General features: G+C 51.9%; 1 protein-coding gene across 1 annotated transcript in view; it reads right to left on the reverse strand.

Annotated features, from left to right (window-relative positions):
- Positions 1 to 3,601: 3,601 nt before the first annotated feature.
- The window catches only part of MERTK (MER proto-oncogene, tyrosine kinase), a 117,079-nt gene continuing 100,046 nt past the window's right edge, over positions 3,602 to 20,634 (reverse strand). Inside the window, exons 16-19 of the mRNA XM_062209848.1 lie at positions 18,748 to 18,857; positions 16,055 to 16,214; positions 15,276 to 15,412; positions 3,602 to 5,458 (exon numbers count right to left, since the gene is read on the reverse strand). Coding sequence (XP_062065832.1) covers positions 4,984 to 5,458; positions 15,276 to 15,412; positions 16,055 to 16,214; positions 18,748 to 18,857 — 882 coding nt within the window. The 3' untranslated portion in view covers positions 3,602 to 4,983. The remainder of the gene's footprint in view (positions 5,459 to 15,275; positions 15,413 to 16,054; positions 16,215 to 18,747; positions 18,858 to 20,634) is intronic.

Raw genomic sequence — 20,634 nt, forward strand, 5'->3', positions numbered from 1 at the left:
CCTAGGTCAACACAGCATTTTACTCAGCCAGTGGCTGGTCAAACGTTGTGTTTAAGCCTCTTTAGCCAGGAAGACTTCCACGTATTGCTGAAGGGTCTATCAGCAACTTATAGAATATATTCTAAGTTCAGAGAGCTTACAAGTTGGTCTTTTATTCATGAAGCTTGCTGTGGAGCTAAGGGTGAGTAGGTTACTGAATCTGAATGGGTTAATCATTTCATCAAAATACAGAGAGTGTCAGGCTCTATAAAAAGGGATATAGATCCCGAATATATAAAGAACTCTTACAATTCAACAATAAAAGAATAACCCAATTTAAAAGTGGGCAAAGGATTGGAATATGTTGCTACTAAGATTGTGTGTCACCATGCTCTTTAGGAGGAGAAAGAATAACTACAGAGAATTCTCAAGTTTTGCTTTAAAATATCTATATACTGAATCCCATTGTAATAAAAGATACTGTCATGAAAATATTCTAATGTAGCAGCCTGTGGTTACAGTTTCTAGAAATAATCATCGCATTCAGCTACCAATGAGTTAAGTAATTAAACATGGTCTTCCAAGTTCAGTAGGATGGTTGTTTTGCTGTTGTTCTTATCTGGAGCTTTAAAAGAGAGAAAATGAAATCTCAACATAGGAACACGGTGCCTTACTGAAATGTCCCTAAAGAAAACAGAGCTTCCCGTTACTGAAATGTCCCTAAAGAAAACAGAGCTTCCCGTTTCCCCACTCATCAAGCGAAGCAACTAGGTGTCTTTAGAGAAGTTAAGTTGCTGCTGTAGCTGGTTTGTTTGGGGGTTCAGTCATTTTCCCATGGACTCAGCAGAAGTTCCAACTTGCTGTTGTCATTGACCAGAAGTTACAAAGGACTTGACTTTTATGAATCAGGACTGGCCTGACCTGGGAGATACCAGACTGTGGTTTGGCCCGTTTCCCGAGTGGGGACCTCTGCTCGGTCTGGGGGACTTGGAGGCCAGACAGGGAGAGAGAGAATCTCCTTGTCCTGGGATGGCTCGGAGACCCTCCTCATGTCCCCATATCCTGTTGGCAAAGCCCAATTAGAGGGGAGGGGGGCACTGGGGCCGGCATCAGGAATTCAAGCCCAGGATGACGGCCAGGAGCTGCCTATGGTGACGGATGAGGACCGCCCTCCTTCACACTGAACTCCCCCACTGTGCACAGCACCGGCTGAAGCAGAACTCCCCCTGTCTTTTTAGATTTTATGGTTGAGTTAATTTGTGTTGTTTTTGGAGGGAGTTGATTACACAATCAGCACTGGAGCTTCGAAGGCCCTTCAGTGTGGATCGTGGGAATCTCAACTATGAGCTGAAGGCCTGACCCGAAAGTATTTCTAGTATGACAAACGTGGGCAGGTTTGCACTGCACGAGAGGTCTTCCATCCGCTGGTTTACTCCCAGTACAACAGCTGGGGCCGGGGCCGGGGCCAGGTTGAGGCCAGAAGCCCAGGACTCCATCCGGATCTGCAACACGGGTGGCAGGGGCCACAAACACTCGGGCCAGCTTCCACTGCCTTCCCAGGTGCATGAGCAGGGAGCTGGAACAGCCGGGACGCTGGTGTCACCGGTGGTGGCTTAACCCGCTGCTCCACAACGCTGGCCCCTGGTCCTGTTCTTTACCCAGGGTGCTTGTTTGTTGCAGGAGGAAACGGGGAGGGGGGGGGGTGCTCAAGGAAAGTCAATTGACCTGCCGAGATTGCCCAAGGAGATAGGGCAGGACTGGCTCCAGCCTGGTCCCTGCCCCGGGCCCTGCGGCCAGCACAGGTGGCAGAGCTCTCCGGGGTTTCCAAACCCTGCTCCTTGCTTCTTCCTTCTGTTCAGAAAGAAATAGTAGGAGACAGAAGGAGAGGAGAGGGAGGGAAGAAAAAGAGAGAGAGAGAGAGAGAGTGAGCAAGCCAGGCAGAGCCAGTCTCTCTCATCCTGTGGGTCACGAGTACTCCTGCTACTTGTTTATTTCCTTGTCCTCCTGACCTCCCAGCACCAGTCCCAGCCTGGCTTAAGACAATGACTCGACTTGTTTCTTCCTGTTTTCTCTCCTCCTCCACTTTTTGCTCCTTAGAACCACTTACAAAAGCAACTCGAGTTTACAGGAAACAGAATCTGAAAAGCTATTTTCAGTCGACGGCTCAGAAGTCAGTACCAGAGTCAGCCAATGGCTGGATCATCTGTGCTAGCTCTTTCCAAGCTGTCAAACACTCAGATGTGGCCGAGAAGAATGCTGGAGTTCCAAAGTCCTCAGCGAGATTTGCAGGTGCTGAGCAAGGTCGTCAGCTGTACCGCCTCCAGCTGCACTTGTTGTAACCAACGCCTGGCATGTGGCCGTGTGCCAGATGAAGGGACGCGTTCTGCTGGGTTTGTTATGTCTCAGCTCTTACACCCGCTGTGGCACAGCAGGCCCAGGCTCTCAGCCCTTCTCAGGTTGCCTAGAAGATAGTGAGCAAACCGGACTTCCCAGTCCCGCATATGGGGGAAAGGGGTGCAAGGCTCACATCACCCCGGGACGAGACGGAAGGGAGAGGAGGGAAGCTGCCCACTCCTGCACGCAGCAGCTGCTTGAGATATCTGGGTTCCAGTTCCACTGCTTCCGATCCCAGTGCTTCTGATCTTGTTAATGCACAAGTGCTTGGGTCGCTGCTACCCGTGTGGGAGACCTAGATTCAGTTCCAGACGCCTGGCTTCAGCCTGACGCAGCTTCATTCTGAGTTCCCCAACTGTGTACAGCACTGCTAAGTGACACGTTCACTTTTGAGGATCTGGGGGCAGTGAGGCATTTAGCGAGCTATTTGTTAGACATATTTCTTAGGTAATTAAAATGAGAAATACATGGATATTACAAAAAGCTTATGGAAGCCGGCGCCGCGGCTCACTAGGCTAATCCTCCACCTGGGGCACTGGCATTCCGGGTTCTAGTCCCGGTTGGGGCGCCAGATTCTGTCCCGGTTGCTCCTCTTCCAGTCCAGCTCTCTGCTGTGGCCCGGGAGGGCAGTGGAGGATGGCCCAAGTGCTTGGGCCCCTGCACCCGCATGGGAGACCAGGAGGAAGCACCTGGCTCCTGGCTTTGGATCGGTGCAGCGCGCCGACTGTGGTGGCCATCGGGGGGGTGAACCAACAGAAGGAAGACCTTTCTCTCTGTCTCTCTCTCTCACTGTCTAACTCTGCCTGTCAAAAAAAAAAAAAAAAAAAAAGCTTATGGAAAGTGGAATTAAAGGTAAGTTTAGGGGGTAGGCATTTAGCTGAGCAGTTCACTTCTCAGTTAAGACAGATGTGTCCCCTATCAGAGTGCCTGGATTCCAGTCCCAGCTCCACCTGGGACCCAGCTCGCTGCTAATGCATAGCCTGGGAGGTGGCAGGTGATGGCTCAAGTATTTGGGTCCCTGCCACCCACAAGGGAGACCTGGATTGAATTGCAGACCCCGGGTTTCAGTCTGACCCAGCTCTGGCTGCTGTGAACCCACAGATGGAAGATCTCTGTCTCTCTGTCTTTCAAATAAATGAACATAAATAAACAAAAAGTTTAAAAAAATACTAATGAGTCCTTCAAATTCTTGATAGTCACCGTCAACAAGACACTTGGTTTGCACAGGTAGGTAATAAAAACTTTTTATTGATTTTTTTTTTAAATGACCACTCAAAAGTTTTTAACAGCATAAATTATCTTTATCAGAAGTAACATTTTTTTTCCCTTTCACCAATAAATGTAATGCTTGCATTTCTTGTAACAATACAGGCTCTTTTCAAACCCTCAGAACTTTTTCATGGGAACATTCACAGTAAGAGTAGCTGGTTTACCCTGGAGATCGGGGTGCCTGGGCTGGCAGCCAGGGCCAGCTGGTTCACCCTGGAGATCGGGGTGCCTGGGCTGGCAGCCAGGGCCAGCTGGTTTACCCTGGAGATTGGGGTGCCTGGGCTGGCAGCCAGGGCCAGGACTGGGGCTGTGCGGGCCGCACCCTTGGAGCCTGTGAAGACATCGATCCTTGAAGGCTTTCAGAGTGGGAAGCAAACAGGCCTGAAGACGCTGTGGCCGAGATCCGGCACTCTGCATTCCAGCGCCACCTCTCTCTGGCTGTGGACCACGGGCAGGTTACTGCGGCTCCACGAGCCCACACGTCACAGCAGCACTGGTACCCCTAGCAGAACGGGGTCCAGAACAAACCAGACAGTGCACGGAGAGTTCCCGAGACCCAACTAGTCCCCGGGCAGCAGTGGGATGTGAGCTTGGTGCCCTGCCTCACTGCCACCTGTCAGACCCTTCTACTCTGTAGCTTTCAGCTCGGATGGCATTAAGGATCCCTGTGTGCCAGTCCATGGACTCCCAGAACGGGTTTCCTCTGTCTCCCAACAGCAAAGCCAGGAGTGGCACTGGGACCCACACACTGAAAGGAGTCCTTTGCAAAGGCCCTGGGGCCACCGGTGACAACTGTGCATGCCGTGTGCAGTAATTTCAGCACATCCTCCCCCCCTTCCATCATCTCAAAAAAAACTAATCAGAAAATTTCAAATATTAAATGCATCATTCTTATCCATACATGATTCATGTCAAATTACATTTCTCAAAAAAACCAGAAGTGATATCAGAGATGGCATTTCATTTTACCAGTATATACATATATTTTTACATACAATAGCTGAAAAAAAAATTAAAAAAAGAGAGATGAACTTTAAAAAATAAACAACTCTGCAAAAAAAAAAAAAAAAGAACTTTGCACAAACGTTGAGTATCAGGGACCAGCTGAAGCTTAAATGGTAAGATCCGCGAGAGTTGTCATCTTTTATTAAAATATCCTGATCTCTTTCCACCATATACAGACATATACACTTCTCCTTAAATAAATATATATTATGCATTTCTGACGAAGACGGACGCGAAGACGGACACTCGGCTGGTGCTCCGGGGGCCGTGGCGTTTTACTTGGAATGAAGACACCGGGCGGGGCAGTGAACCTGGCTGGAACCACGCCGCCGCCGCTCACATCGGGATGTCCGAGTCTCCGGAGGAGTCATCGGCAAACGCAAGGTCCTCGGGCGGTGGGCTCCCCGCGGGCAGCGTGCTGCACAGTGACCAGGAGGCCCCGTTCCGGGCGGGTCGGTCCTCCCGCGAAGCGCCCGGGGCCTCCCAGTCCTCGCCGCCCCCGTCCAGGACGTAGCGGCCCTCCGGAGCCCTGTGCTCGTGGACTTGGGCGGTGACCACGCTGACGGCGGCGCTGGGGCTGCAGGCAGCAATGATGGAGTCCGGGTCGAGGTTCAGGTCCAGCGAGTCGAGGGCAGGCCCCTCAGCCAGGCCCTCGCAGCTCTCCAGCAGCGGGGTGTTGATGTAAAAGACGTCTGCCTTGTCCTGAACCTCGGGCAGGCTCTCCAGGAGCTTCTCCAGCTGCAGCCTCAGCATGGAAAACGAGGGCCGGTCCAAGGGGTCGGCGGCCCAGCAGGAGTACATTATTTCGTACCTAAAAGAAAAAGAAAAAGTTACCTCCTAGCACTGCACCGGGTCCCCCTGTGCCATCCTCCCCTAATCTTTCCTCTTATCCCAGCCCAACCAGCATCCATGTTGCTTTTATGGAAATTGGGGAGGTCTCACGTGATGGCCTAATAGTCACTGAAGTGCTGTATATGTTCTATGGATACTGGACAAGAAAACGGCTCTGTTGCCAGGAACAGAGGAGGTGTATGGCAAATACATCTACCTCTGGAAATCAGGTTTATTCAAGGTCAACTTCTTTATTCAGGGGCTGCAAACTGTAACCCATGAGTCAAATCCAGCTTGCCATCTGCTTTGTAAATAAAGTTTTATTGGAACACAAGTCCACCCACTTACCTACTGGCTGTTTTTTGTTTTGTTTTTAATTTTTTTGTGGACAGGCAGAGTGGACAGTGCGAGAGAGAGACAGAGAGAAAGGTCTTCCTTTTCTGTTGGTTCACCCCCTAATGGTCGCCACGGCTGGCGCGCTGCAGCTGGTGCACCACGCTGATCCGAAGCCAGGAGCCAGGTGCTTCTCCTGGTCTCCCATGGGGTACAGGGCCCAAGCACTTGGGCCATCCTCCACTGCACTCCCGGGCCACAGCAGAGAGCTGGACTGGAAGAGGAGCAACCAGGACAGAATCCGGCGCCCCAACCGGGACTGGAACCCGGGGTGCCGGCGCCGTAGGTGGAGGATTAGCCTATTGAGCCACCGCGCCGGCCTGTTTTTTTTTAAGATTTATTTATTTATTTGAAAGTCAGTTACACACAGAGAGAAGGAGAGGCAGAGAGAGAGTGAGAGCGAGAGCGAGAGAGAGAGAGAGAGAGGTCTTCCATCCGCTGGTTCACTCCCAAATTGGCCACAAAGGCTGGAGCTGCACCATTCTGAAGCCAGGAGCCAGGAGATTCTTCTGGGTCTCCCACGCAGGTGCAGGGCCCAAGGACTTGGGCTATCTTCTACTGATTTCCCAGGCCATAGCAGAGAGCTGGATCGGAAGTGGAGCAGCCGGGACTTGAACCAGCGCCCATGTGGGATGCCGGTGCTGCAGGCTGGGGCTTTACCCGCTACGCCACAGCACGGGCCCCTATTGGTTGTTGAGACGTTTTTGCTGCAGTGGCAGAGTTGAGCAGGTGCTATAAAGGGGCTTCCCAGCCAGAACGATTCACTACTTGGCACTTCACAGAGAGTTTGCTGACCTCTGCTCTAAACCGTCGACTTGCGTTGTTCTTAGAGGGGCTTGGTTACACAGAACCAGGGCCGGAGCTAAGAATGCCAAGAGCTGGGATGGCACCTGTCATTGTCACTTTGTAATAACAATGCGAGTGGACTCGAAGTGGTACAGAATATGCCATGGCCACCTGGGTAGCATGGGAGCAGGACAATCATGTTCAGCATGGGCAACTCCGGTGCCCCACTGCTCCTCCTGACCCCACTGCTGTGTTTTTCTGCACTGCTTCTTCATTCCGTATCCAATCACAATTAAGAATGACCGCTGGGGGTGGGTGTTTGGCCTGCCAGTTAACACACCAGGCAAGATGCCTGCGTCCCACACAGGAGTGTCTGGGCTCCTGCCTCCAGCCTCCTGCTAATGTGTACCCGTAAAGGCAGCAGGTGATGGCTCCAGTACTTGGGTGGAGATCAAGACTGAGTTCTGGATTCATGGCTTCCGCCTGGTCCAGCCCCAGCCATTGTGGTCATCTGGAGAGTGGAATAGCTGATGGGAGCTGTCTGTCTGTCTCAGTCTCTCAAATTAGCAACAACAACAACAACAGCAGAATGAAATGAAGGGACACTTAAGGGAGCAGAATGTGCTGGTTCGAGTCCCAGCTGCTCCACTTTCAATCCAGCTCCCTGCTAATGAGCCTGAACAGATGCAGAAGATGGCCCAAGTGCTTGGGCCCCTGCTACCTTCTCTCTCTGTGTAACAGCCTTTCAATAAATTGATAATTTTTTTTTTTTAAATAAGGAGCACAAAGAAACAGAAACAACACGTAAGAATCACAAGGCTGAGATAAGAATGAGTTGCATTATAGTTTCCTTTGGATCCTTTTCCTGTTTTGAGAAATGGATGTTCATGTCATTGGATAAGAAAACAATCCACATTGATTATCACTATTATCATTATTATTTAAAGTTTATTTATTTATTTATTAACTGATTTATTTGAAAGGCAGTTATATAGAGAGAGGGAGAGACAGGGAGAAAGAATTTCCTTCCCCTGGTTTACTCTCCACATGGCCGCCACAGCAGGGGCTGAGCCAGGAGCCTGGAACTCTATCTGGGTCTCCCATGTGGGTGGCAGGGGCCCGAACACCTGGGTCACCTTCCACTGTCTTCCCAGGCCATTAGCAGGAAGCTGGATCAGAAGTGGAGCAGCTGAGGCTGCCAGTGTCACGCGCAGTGGCCAAACCTGCTGCTGTGACTCCGGCCCCGACAACTCCCATTTAAATCATCTGGCACCTGCAGGGCGTTACTGGTCTCTTGGGAACAGAAACCTGCAATCCCTACGTTTACACTGAATTCTCTCCTATGGCTCCTTTGGCGAATTCTACTGACATGTGGTGTTTCACATACAACACACAGATCTCATGTGAGCGAGCGCACAATAATATCTTTTCATGTGTCTGCTCTCGCGGCCTTGGCCAGCACTTGGCAGGCTTCCAGCAGGCGGAGAGGCCCAGAGCGCAGTGCCCAGGTAGAGGCTGACCCTGGACACGGGACACCAAGGCGATGGCGTGGGGAGGGCGCATTCCCTGTCTCACCATCCTGATTCTCTTCTAATGCTTGGGAGCTCCTTTCGGTTTCCCTGTTGTGCCTGCGCTGGGCGGCCACTGAGACGGGGCGAACAATTTCTGTGCCTGTGTCGGAGTCTCCGTGGTGTGAGGCGATTTGCATGCCTCCCTGTTTGCACAGAGCCATGCTTGTCTGCAGCCCAAGATGAGCTTTCAGAGCCTCTGGCCCCGGGGATATAATCTCCTTTTTATTATTTCACCAAGGGGCTGTGTTACTTAATTTTTGTTCATTGGTTCCATGTCTTAAGAGGAAATGTTTCCATAATCAGCCCTTTGAGAGGCAGAACAGTAGCAAAATCACTTTGAAACTGACTTTTTTATGTTCAATAATTTACAAAATATTAAAAAAATACAGCTGGGGTTTTTGAAGACACAGCACGTACACCGTCTAACCAACTCCCCTGGAAGGACAACTTTATAGGAGTGGACCAAGGACACTAACAAGAAATCCCACCCCTGGTATGAGGAGGGTGTGCTGTTTTGTGATTGAAATTTTACAGGTGGGGAAAAAATGAGCTTGGTAACTTTGTAAACAGTCCTTCTGTTTTTGAGTTCTATGAAAGATCTCACCACACAGGTTATCTTTTGTTTACTGAGCACAGAGTTTTAGTTTTGTAGGGAAGGCCTTTTGGAGTTGGGCCGACGGTGGCAATGGTTATACCACACAATAATGGATATACTTAAGGGCTGGCGTTGTGGCACAGAGGGGGTTAAACCACCATCTGCAACGCCAGCATCCCATACCAAAGCACCAGTTCAAGTCCTGGCTGCTCTGCTTATGATCCAGCTCCCCGCTCAGGAGCCTGGGAAAGCAGCAGAGGATGGCCTGAGGGCTTGGGCCCCGACCACCCCTGTGGGAGTCCTGGATGGAGTTCCTGGTTCCTAGCATTGGCCTAGCCCAGCCCTGGCTGCTGTGGCCATTTTGGGAGTAAACCAGCAGATGGAAAGTCTCTTTCTGTGTCTCTCCCTGCCTCTCTCTGTTACTCTGCCTTTCAAATAAATAAAAATAGGCCGGCGCTGTGGCTCACTTGGCTAATCCTCTGCCTGTGGCGCCCGTACCCCAGGTTCTAGTCCCGGTTGGGGCACTGGTTCTAGTCCCGGTTGCTCCTCTTCCAGTCCAGCTCTCTTCTGTGGCCCGGGAGGGCAGTGGAGGATGGCCCAAGTGCTTGGGCCCTGTACCCGCATGGGAGACCAGGAGGAAGCACCTTGATCTTGGCTTCAGATCAGCGCAGCGCCAGCCGTGGTGGCCATTTGGGGGCGGTGAACCAACAGAAGGAAGACCTTTCTCTCTGTCTCTCTCTCTCTCACTGTCTAACTCTGCCTGTCAAAATAAATAAATAAATAAAAATAAATCTTTAAGAAATTATGTACCTAACTCTAATGAACTATATACAAAGTAGGTAAGATAGAAAGTTTCAAAGATTTATTTATTTGAAAAGCAGAGTTACAGATAGAGAGAGGGAGAGACAGAGAGGAAGATCTTCCATCTGCTGGTTCACTCCCCAAATGGCTGTAATAACCAGGGCCGGGCCAGGCTGAAGCCAGGACCCAGCAGCTTCATCTAAGTCTCCTGTGTGGGTGGCAGGGCCCAAGCATTTGGGCCATCTTCTGCTGCTTCTCCCAGGCCATTAACAGGGAGTTAGATGGAGGTGGAGCAGCCAGGACACAAAACCTGGCGCCCATATGGGATGCTAGCTAGCATCACAGGTGGTGGCCTAAGATGGTAAACTTTAAGGTATATTTATTTTGCTACGGTTTGAAAAATGCAATCATATCCATTTATAAAATGTATACATTGGTGAATTTATTCCCTGTATACTTTCCAAGCACGTGCTTTGCTCTGGCTCTGAGGAGCGTGGAGGGCAGTGCTGCAGGTGTGCACCGGGGAGCAAGGCCAGCCTTCCCTCACTGTGCCCCTCAGCCCTCCGAGGCTCCCACCCGCTTCCTTCCCTGGCCTGCATGGCCTACGGTGGAGGGGTAGGGGTGGAGCAATCAATGGAAACCGGAGGTGGGGAGTGGGGTGTGAGCTGGGGTCCTGGGCAGTCGGCCAGCAGGCGCCAGTCAGGCACCATGCAGGAAGGCATGAGGGCGGGGCCCGGCATGGGCAGGTGTGTGAAGAATGAGGGCAGGGTCGGTGGTGGCAGGGGAGCCCACGAGGGTCAGCAGCTGATACAGACAGGACGTCAAGCGGCTGCAGGCCCTCGGCGAGGCAGCTGTGCCTGCAGCTCCCTGGGGGAGAAATGCAGGCCTTCTCACGGCAGGGCAGTGAGGCTTGCAGAGTGCAGGTTTGTCCAGCGAATGGGCAGTGGCAGTGCCCGGCCCATCTGATCCCCAGGGCCCTGCTCCAGTCATCACTGGCCTTTCCTTCATGGTTACGAAATGAGGCAACACAGGAACTACTCTATGGCTGGCTGCTTGTTCAGGCAGCGCCACCCCCACGCCACACGGGCACAGTTACGCCCATTTGACAATGAGCAGCCCTAAGCTTGACGCCTTGCCGGAATGGGACAGTGAAGCTGTGGCTCCACTCAAGGGGGCTGTGGCTGGGCCGGCGCTTGGCACAGTAGGCTAAGCCTCTGCCTGCAGTGCCAGCATCTCATAGGGGCAGTGGTTCGAGTCTCGGCTGCTCCCCTTCCATTCCAGCTCTCTGCTGTGGCCTGGGAAAGCAGTGGAGGATGGCCCAAGTGCTTGGGCCCCTGCACCCACGTGGGAGACCCAGAGGAAGCTCTTGGTTTCAGATTGGCCCAGCTCTGGCCACTGTGGTCATTTGGGGAGTGAACCAGCGGATGGAAGACCTCTCTGTCTCTCAAAAAAATAAATTAAATATTTAAAAAAGAGGGCGGGTGCTGTGGCGCCAGAGCCCAGTTTCCTAACCACTCAGCCACCCTGCCTGGCCCCTAGGGCTCAGATCTGGACGGGCTTTAGGTCTGACCCGGGCAGTGGGAAGCCAGAGACAGATGATGTGCTTGGAAGCACCGCATGATGAGGTTCTAAGTGTAGAAAGGTCGCTCTGGGATGTAATGGGAGCCTGGTGGGGAGGAGTGGAATGAGACGGGAGTCGGAAGAGCTGCGGGGGTTGCAGCGCTCGGCAGGAAGTGATGCTGGCTCTGACCTGCCCATTCACCGGTTTCTGCTGGCAGGTTATCAGGAGGAGAAGGTGGCAGGGGCTGGCCCCTGGGGTCCTACCAGCTGACAGTATTAGTGGTGGGAGTGCGAGGGGCAGGTGCTTCTGTAGGACGTCTGGCTGTGGGGACCAACCAGACATCAGTTCTGGGACAAACAGAATGAGGCGGCACCCAGGTGTCCCGCTAGAGGGTGAGGGGAGTGAGCGCCAGGCCCTGAGCCATGGTGGCCAGCTGGTGGGTAGGGGTCCCAGGGCTCAGCTGGGGGAATGTCCCTGAGAAATGGAGGGGCCATCGCAGCAGGATGTAGGGAGGAGCAGGGGCCTGCAGCCGGGTCCCACAGCAGTGGCGGGGACGCCGTGAGGAGAGGTGGCCCCATGCGGGCAGGATCGGCGAGCAGGGTGCAAAGGGAGCCCTGTGATGGACCTGGTTCCATGTCACAGTCGACTTTCAGAACACTGAGGAGCAGCTGAGCCCTGAGCCCCTCTCGCTATTGATGACGAACAACCTGGATGAGAATGAGCCTGAGACGTGTTTCTTTTTCAAAGCGAATTTTCATCCCAGAAATGGAAACACAGAGGCTGCGTTGGGGGCCACTGCTGTTCCCCAGCAATCAGATGCCAGAGGAGACCCGGGAAAAGGCCTGGTTCGGCCACACAGGCCACAGCGGCCTCTGCGAGCTAAGGCATGGAGCCAATGGAACACAGGGCCTGCGACTTGTCTGCTTCCCCCTGGCTGCCCAGCTACACGCACCTGCTGACTTTGCTACTCTGACTCTGTCACTCACCCAAACGATCTCCAAAAGTGCTGGCTCGGGGTTCCCTCCGTTGACTGTATGTGAAACATGTAAAACCACACTGGGATGCAGCATGCACCTAGCTAAGACCCAAGATCTCCACCGCAAAGGGTGCACAGGCAAGCTAAGAGAGAAACTGCAAGGAAACTCTTCCTAGGCCTTATTGTTTGGCTGAACTACGTCCTCATGTTCAGAAGCAAACATTTCATTAACATGGTCCTTTTCAGAACTACCATGAAACCCTGGAGCTAATTTAATTAGGGTTGCATGATGTTTTTAAAGGGCTTACAGGGTTTCCTTCTGTCCTCAATGTTAGACATCTACAACCGCAATAAACATTGCTACTGCACCACCAAGCCAGGAGAGCCCCTGATCAAAGCAGTCTCCTGCCGGGGTGGCATCTGGTGCAGCAGTGGACACGCTGCTTGTGATGCCTGCACCCCCTATTGGAGCACCTGGGTTCGAATCCTGGCTCCCCTCCTGATCCTACCTTCCGGCTAACACACACCCTGGGTGGCAGCAGGGGATAGCTCAAGTACTTGGGTCTCTGCCACCCACATGGGAGATCCACATTTAGTTCCTGGCTCCTGGCTTTGGCCTGGTCCAGTCTTGGCTGTTGCGGGCATTTGGGGAGTGAACCAGAAGATGGGAGAACTCTGTCTGTCTCTCGTCTTCCTTCTGTTTGTTTAGAAAGGACTTGGGAGGCCTGTATGCAAACTGACCTGGGTCTTCTCCCCCAGCTGAGGCAGTAGGGTCAGAGCGTGGGATAGGGGATAGGGGAATGGTCCTACACATGCTCACCTGTGCCAGCACCCAGCATATTCCACAACAGTTGGCACAGGCCCACAGCTCTGACATGCTCCTGCTGCATGTGGTGGGAACGCCCCTCTGCAAGCCCATGGCCCTTATTACACAGGGAGCAGAGCCGCTCTTAGGAAGGGGCTAAATCCTAAGCCACAGGTAGTGCTTACTGGGAACTTTTTTTTTTTTTTAAGATTTTATTTATTTATTTGAGAAGTAGAGTTACAGACAGTGAGGGTTTGGAAAGACAAAGAGAAAGGTCTTCCTTCTATTGGGTCACCCCCAAGATGGCTGCAACGGCCAGAGCTGTGCTGATCCAAAGCCAGGGTGCTTCTTCCTGGTCTCCCATGTGGGTGCAGGGGCTCAAGGACTTGGGTCACCTTCCACTGCTTTCCCAGGCTGTAGCAGAGAGCTGGATTGGATGAGGGGCAGCCGGGACTAGAACCGGTGCCCATATGGGATGCTGGCGCCACAGGCACAGGATTAACCTACTGCACCACAGAACCAGCCCCGTGGACATTCTTTTTAAAAGGTCAGCACGGTGCCTGGGGGAGATCAGTTTGTGAAGATGCTGTTGATACCTGGCATCCTCAGGTGAGCATTTCCCCCGCAAGCCTCCCACAGGCTGAATGTCCCAGACACTTTCTTATGTAACCTGGACAGCACCTCCCTCAAGAGCATAAGCTAGGTTATTTTGTCGCTGACGATTGGAGGTACAGAGGGCTTAAGTCAGCTGTCATGTCCGCACACAAGGCTAGTTAGGAGGCAGAGTCTGGCCTGTTTGACCCAAGGCCAGGGCCTCTTCACCTTGCTGTGTGACTGTCAAGACACCCCCAAAATGCAGGGGGGACCCAACTACTGGAGCCATCACCTGCTGCCTCTGGGGTGTGCATTAGCAGGAAGCTGGCAAGAGGAGCTGGGACTTGAACCCAGGCACTCCCCGTGAAGGATGCACGTGTTTTAAATGGTGCATTTTTTTTTTTTTTAATTTACTTCAAAGGCAGAATAGACAGTAAGAGGTTTTTTTTTTTTTTTTTTTTTTGACAGGCAGAGTGGATAGTGAGAGAGAGAGAGAGACAGAGAGAAAGGTCTTCCTTTTTGCCGTTGGTTCACCCTCCAATGGCCGCTGTGGCCGGTGCATCGCGCTGATCTGAAGCCAGGAGCCAGGTGCTTCTCCTGGTCTCCCATGCGGGTGCAGAGCCCAAGCACTTGGGCCATCCTCCACTGCCTTCCCGGGCCATAGCAGAGAGCTGGCCTGGAAGAGGGGCAACTGGGACAGGATCCGGTGCCCCGACTGGGACTAGAACCTGGTGTGCCGGCGCCGCAAGGCGGAGGATTAGCATGTTAAGCCACGGCACCGGCCAAGAGATCTTCTATCTGCTGGTTTACTCTCCCAATGCCCCCTAGAGTTAAGGCTGGGCCAGGCCAAAGGCAGGAACCAGGAACTCCACCTGAGTCTCCCTGTGGGTGGCAGGGGGCCAAGCACGTGAGCCATCATCTGCCTCCTCCCAAGATGGCATGAGTAGGGACGTTGGATTGGAAGTGGAGCAGCCAGGATTCAAACTGGACTGGAATCAGCACTCAGATATGGATCAGTCACACTGTTAGAATAGCCCCAAGGTACTCTATCTTGCCTTTTAAAGATTTAGTTTACTGAAAGGCAGAGAAAGAAAGAGAGAGAGAGCCATCATTTGCTTCCCTAGGCGCATCAGCAGGGAGCTGGATCTGAAGCATAGCAGCCGGGACTTGAACCTGCGCTCCATTATGGGATGGCGGTGTTGCAGGTGGCAGCTTAACCCACTGTGTCACAACAGGGCCCCTCCCCAGGCAATTCTGACGACCAACCTGGTCTCAAGGTCACTGGCACCGATTTCCAAGCTTCCCGATGCCTTCAGGGTAAGACTGATGGCATTACTGTGCATTTGAAATGCTATCTAGAAAGGCAAGGCTGGGTGGGCCCAAAGAAGGCAGAGAATCATTCAGGAGCTCACGCACTACAAAGGAGCCTATTTACATGCAGGCTGCATTTCCTGGAGGTGTTTGAGCAGCCAGAGGACATGGGCTGTGGCTGCTCTTGACAATGCCCGCCAGTGGAGACAGGCATTTTTGGCTGTGTCAGCTATGGCACACTCTGTCTCCCATCCCAGGAGTGGCTCCCAGCCTGGATGGCAGCAGGTGGCACCCTGTGCACATGTCCACCTGGCAACAGCCATCCCCCACCCCATCCCCGAGTCGTGTTTCCCCAGGTCTTTACAGAGCCAAGTGCCCAGCAACACGGAGAGACGCTCACTCACAGTTGGTCCAGGCAGCCCTCGGGCTGTGTCAGCCTGTGGCCGTGGAGAAGGTACTCGTACATCTCATGGTTCTGCACCCCGGGGTAGGGCGTCATTCCCCGCGTTGCTATTTCCCACATGGTCACGCCAAATGCCCACTGAGAACAGAAGGACAACAAGTAAGGATGCGGATCTTTCCACAGAGGCTGAATGGCCTTTTTCACTCGGAAAGGTCATTTTCTTAAAGCTGATGACTGTGCACAAAGCTGGCAATTATGTCTGGGACGCACTGCTCTCCCAAAGCCGCAGCACCGGGGGGCTGGGTTGTCACAGTTCCCCATTTTTACGAAAGCTGTTCTGGGCAGTTCAGCAAAGGCAGAGACGGCTGCATGTCACATCAAACCCCCCGCTTTCATGCTCTGCCTCAGATTTGTGGGGCATTTTCCCCAGCTCAGGCCCAGGGTAATCACAGAACACCTTTTGTACAGCATCTTGGTTCCAAAAAGCCACTCAATGCAATGTGAATAGGAAGTATGTTAGCTGGGGGCAATTAAGTCACCCTTTTGAAGCAAAGAAAACTGCAAATACATGATGGGTGTGGGCAAAGCACAGATGCTTAACCAGACTCTGTTGTTACTCTTGAGCTAAGTATCTGGCAAAAACAAAAGGGAAGTCCCGGGATGCCCGCAGTCCTCAGTTTACCCAACAGTAAAGTGTCTTGCAACACCAGCCTGAGTTATTTCTCCCACTGCACCCCTGTCTTGGCCATGAGGGGCCCCGGGTCCAAGCTGGGTACGCACCACGTCACTTTTACTGGTGTAGACTCGGTCGGCAAGGCTCTCTATGGCGATCCACTTCACAGGCATCTTCGCGATGCGGCCCTGGCGGTAGTAATCCCCGCTGTAGATCTTCTTGGAGAGGCCGAAGTCCGCCACACAGACAGTCATGTCGTCTCGCAACCTGCCGAGAGCAGAGTCACTTCCTGAGCAGCCTCAGAGGCAAAGCCTTCAATCCCAGGACTGCGTCGGACGCAGCTGAAAGCACTCGTGACGAGTGACAAAGGAGGACGTGGGCCCCAGCAGCCTGTGAGGGGCCAGCTTTGGGGTCAGTGGCTGGGCAAGGAACCGGGAGCCTGGAAAGACAGAGTCCTGCGTGGCTCTGGTCGGTGTGGGGGTCAGGACCAGCAGGGGCGCCTTGCGCAGGGTCAGAGACAGTCGGCCCGGGCACGGCAGGAGCAGGACGAGCGGCAGCTCAAAGCCCTGGCCTCTGGTGGAAGGACAGCGTGCAGCCAGAAGCCTTCCTGCTTGGTGTCTGGCGGCAGCACTGGCTCTGTGGACTAGGTCAGTCCCCCTGTAGTCTGGGAAGGTGGGGAAGTACAAGCTGTAAAGGAGACACTGGGCTTCTCGCCAAAGATGGCCAAGCGGGTGCTTCCAAAGTGAAGGGGTGCAGTGAGAGTTACAGCCCGAGTTATTAAAACAGATCACAGAGACAAAGAAGGAGGAAAAGAAGGAGGTGCGGAAGAGTACGTGAAAGAACAGGAGGGCAGATCTGGAGGTAGGTGACCAAATCGATCTTGTTTGCTTAATAAAGACTTTTTTAAAGATTTTTAAAATTTATTTGAGGTGCTGGTGCTGTGGCGCAGCTGGTTAACGCCCTGGCCTGAGCGCCAGCATCCCATATGGGCGCCAGTTCGAGACCTGGCTGCTCCATTTCCCATCCAGCTCTCTGCTATGGCCTGGGAAAGCAGTAGAAGATGGCCCAAGGTCTTGGACCCCTGCACCTTCATGGGAGACCCAGAAGAGGCTCCTGGGTCCTGGTTTCGGATTGGTGCAGCTACGGCCATTGTGGCCAATTGGGGAGTAAACCATCAGATGGAAGATCTCTCTCTCTCTCTGCGTCTCCTCTCTCTGTGTAACTCTTTCAAATAAATAAATAAATCTTTAAAAAAAATTTGTTTGAAAGGCAGAGCAAGCGAGTGAGGAGAGAGAGAGATCTATCCATTGGTTAACTCTCCAAATGGCCATAATGTCTGGGGCTGGACCGGGCTGATGCCAGGAACCTGGAACTCCATCTGGGTGTCCCACATGGGTGGCAGGAACCCAAGTACCCAGGCCATCTTCCACTGCTTTCCCAAGCATATGAACAGACAGCTGGATTGGAAGTGGAGCAGCCAGGACTCGAACTAGCACTCCGATGTGAGATGGCAGCATTTAACCTGCTGTGACCATGCTAGCCCCACATCACAGACTTTTAAAATTGAAAGTCCCACGTCCTAGGAAACCCTCCAGTCCAAGACAAACCACAGACCCAGCTACCCCACCTTGTAGGAAAAACATAAAAAGAAATATTAAGACAAAAAAAAAAGTTTTCATGGTTTTCCTTCTATGGTAGAAAATGCATTTAAATGAAAAACAGCCCTACAATGTTAACTTCTCTGGGAATTTAAAAAATGAGGCGAGAGCCTAGGGCCCAGGGCAGGGCTGGCTGGGAAGAATGAGGAACAGGGAGCAGGTGCCACTGCCACATCTCTGACCATGAAAAACCAACAACGACAACAACACATGAAGAAGCACTCTCTCTTCTCCCACTCAAGGAACAGTTATCGGTTTTTTGAAGATTTACAACAGAAAATGGCTTTACTGAAACAGGTTGAAGAAATGGGGGAACTTCAGTCCACCGTTCTGGTATAAGGAGCTCTTGTCTGCTGTGAAAGGAAGGGGGCTGTGAATTCAACACTCAAAGCTTCTTGGCCGGCGCCGTGGCTTAACAGGCTAATCCTCCGCCTTGCGGCGCCGGCACACCGGGTTCTAGTCCCGGTCGGGGCGCCGGATTCTATCCCCGTTGCCCCTCTTCCAGGCCAGCTCTCTGCTATGGCCCGGGAAGGCAGTGGAGGATGGCCCAAGTGCTTGGGCCCTGCACCCGCATGGGAGACCAGGAGAAGCACCTGGCTCCTGGCTTCGGATCAGCGCGATGCGCGGGCCGCAGCGGCCATTGGAGGGTGAACCAACGGCAAAAAGGAAGACCTTTCTCTCTGTCTCTCTCTCACTATCCACTCTGCCTGTCTAAATAAATAAATAAATTAAAAAAAAAAAAAAGCTTCTTCACAAGCAAGCAGCGTGGACACTCGGGGAGAAAACCTACACGGTGCTCATTACTGTCTTCCTGATGAGCTGCCCCGCTGTAACTCTGGCTCCAGACAGCTGATGGCGGTGGGGGAAGATTGCACCTGCCCTCCTGGCACAGCAAGAGTGAAAAAAGTGATCGCAGGAGGAAACGCTGAAGGCCCACCAGGCAGAGGGTGAAAAGCTCCAAGCAAAACCCCAATCATAATCACAGCCATAGACATCCCATCTTGAGAGCAAGCCAGACCGATAACCCCAAGCCTTGCTTCCCTCCGTGTATTGCCAGCCACAGGCCAGCCCCGTCCCCAGCCCCCAGCACAGGTTAAACACCACGAGGCCCAACAGCTTCCAGGATGTCCCAGGATGCTTACATGCAGTTCCGAGCAGCTAAATCTCTATGGAGAAAGTTCCTGTTGCTCAGATACTCCATTCCCAGGGCAATGTCCACCATGAACTTCAACAACGTCTGCAGAGGGATGTGCTAGGGAGTAGAGGAACAAGAAGAACGATCACTGTGCAGGGAAGACTTGGAGGGGCAGACGCGTGGCACAGAGGTTCAGGCTCAGGTTAGGGTGCCCACAACACATTCTGGAGTGCCTGGGTTTGAGTCCGTATTCCAGCTTCCTGCTAATGCACACCTGGGGAGGTAGCCGCTGATGGCTCAACTACTTGGGTCTCTGCCACCCACCGTGCCAGGCTGAATCCCCAGCTCCTGGCTTTAGATTGACCAGGCTCCAGCTGTTGTGGGCATTTGGGGAGCGAACCAGTGGATGGCAGCTGCTGTTTCTGTCTCTTAAATAAATAAATAAATAAATACAAACTTTTGAAAAAGGAAAGCTTGGCAAGTTACTTCCAACTGAAGGAGAAATGGTATTCTTATTTGCTAAGCTGTGGTCGTGAAACAAGGAAACAAATTTTGTGTTTTCATATCATTAGTATCACAAATAAATTTTTTTAAAGATTTTCATTTGAGTGGTAGAGTTATAGACAGTGAGAGCAAGAGACAGAGAGAGAGGTCTTCCTTCCGTTGGTTCACTCCCCAAATGGCTATAATGGCTGGAGCTGTGCTGATCCGAAGCCAGGAGCCAGGAGCTTCTTCCTGGTCTCCCATATATATGGTTGCAGGGGCCCAAGGCCTTGGGCCATCTCCTACTGCTTTCCCAGGCCACAGCAGAGAGCTGGATCAGAAGTGGAGCAGCTGGGACCAGAACCGGCGCCCATATGGGGTGCCAGTGCTGCAGGCAGAGGATTAACCTACTGTGCCACAGCGCCAGCCCCACAAATAAAATTTTAAAAAAGAACAACAAAAACAACAACTACAAAAAAAAACAGTAAAAATTCTTGGCATATGTCAAATTTTCTTCTCCCCAGCTTTAAAAGTACAATGAGTAACATTCTGTTTCTTTCCATGTTATGAGGCCAAATGAGACTGCGCCCTCTGAGAGGCCATGGAGGAGACTGAACATAAACCCCATCAGCTCGCTTCTCAGTGGAAACGGACACGTTGACCTTAAAATTCATGGAGAAACTCAAGGAACCCAGAATATGCCAAAATCAGCTTGCACACAAACAAGGATGGAGGGGTCATACTTACTGATTTCAAAACTTGCTATAACGCAACTATAATTAAGATAATGTGGTACTGGGAAAAGGAGAGATATTCAGATCAATGGACTACGGAGAGTGCAGGAATAAATCCGTATGTGGTCAATTAACTGCCATGTTACATTTTTAAAATTTACAACATGTAACTGACATAAAAATTTCAAATATTTATGGAGTGAAATTTTGTTTGATGTATACACTGTGTAATCTCCATTCAGGGTAAATATATTTATCCTCTCATGCATTTCACATTTCTTTAGAGTAAAAACATCCAAAAATCCCATGTGGTAGGTTTTTTACAGAGAAATATACAATAAAATAACATTGTCCGTCGTCACCCTACTGTGCACTAGAACCCCAAACTTCTTACTCCCATCTAGCTGTAACCTAGTCCCCATCACTCAACCATTCAACATTGTTGCCTCCCACTCCTCTCCCCAGCCTCTGGTCACCACCACTGTATTTCTAACCCCTGGAGATCACTTTTGATTTTAGACTACACATATGATTGAGATCAGGGGACATGTGTCTTTCCATGCTTGGCTTATTTCATAATTTAACATAATGACCTGCAGGTCCAGCCATGTGATTGCAAAGATTTCATCCTTTTCAGGGCTGAGTAATGTTCCACTGTGTGCATACAGCGCTTTTTT

The sequence above is a fragment of the Lepus europaeus genome, chromosome 13 (assembly GCF_033115175.1).
Source record: "Lepus europaeus isolate LE1 chromosome 13, mLepTim1.pri, whole genome shotgun sequence".
Classification (NCBI taxonomy): domain Eukaryota; kingdom Metazoa; phylum Chordata; class Mammalia; order Lagomorpha; family Leporidae; genus Lepus; species Lepus europaeus.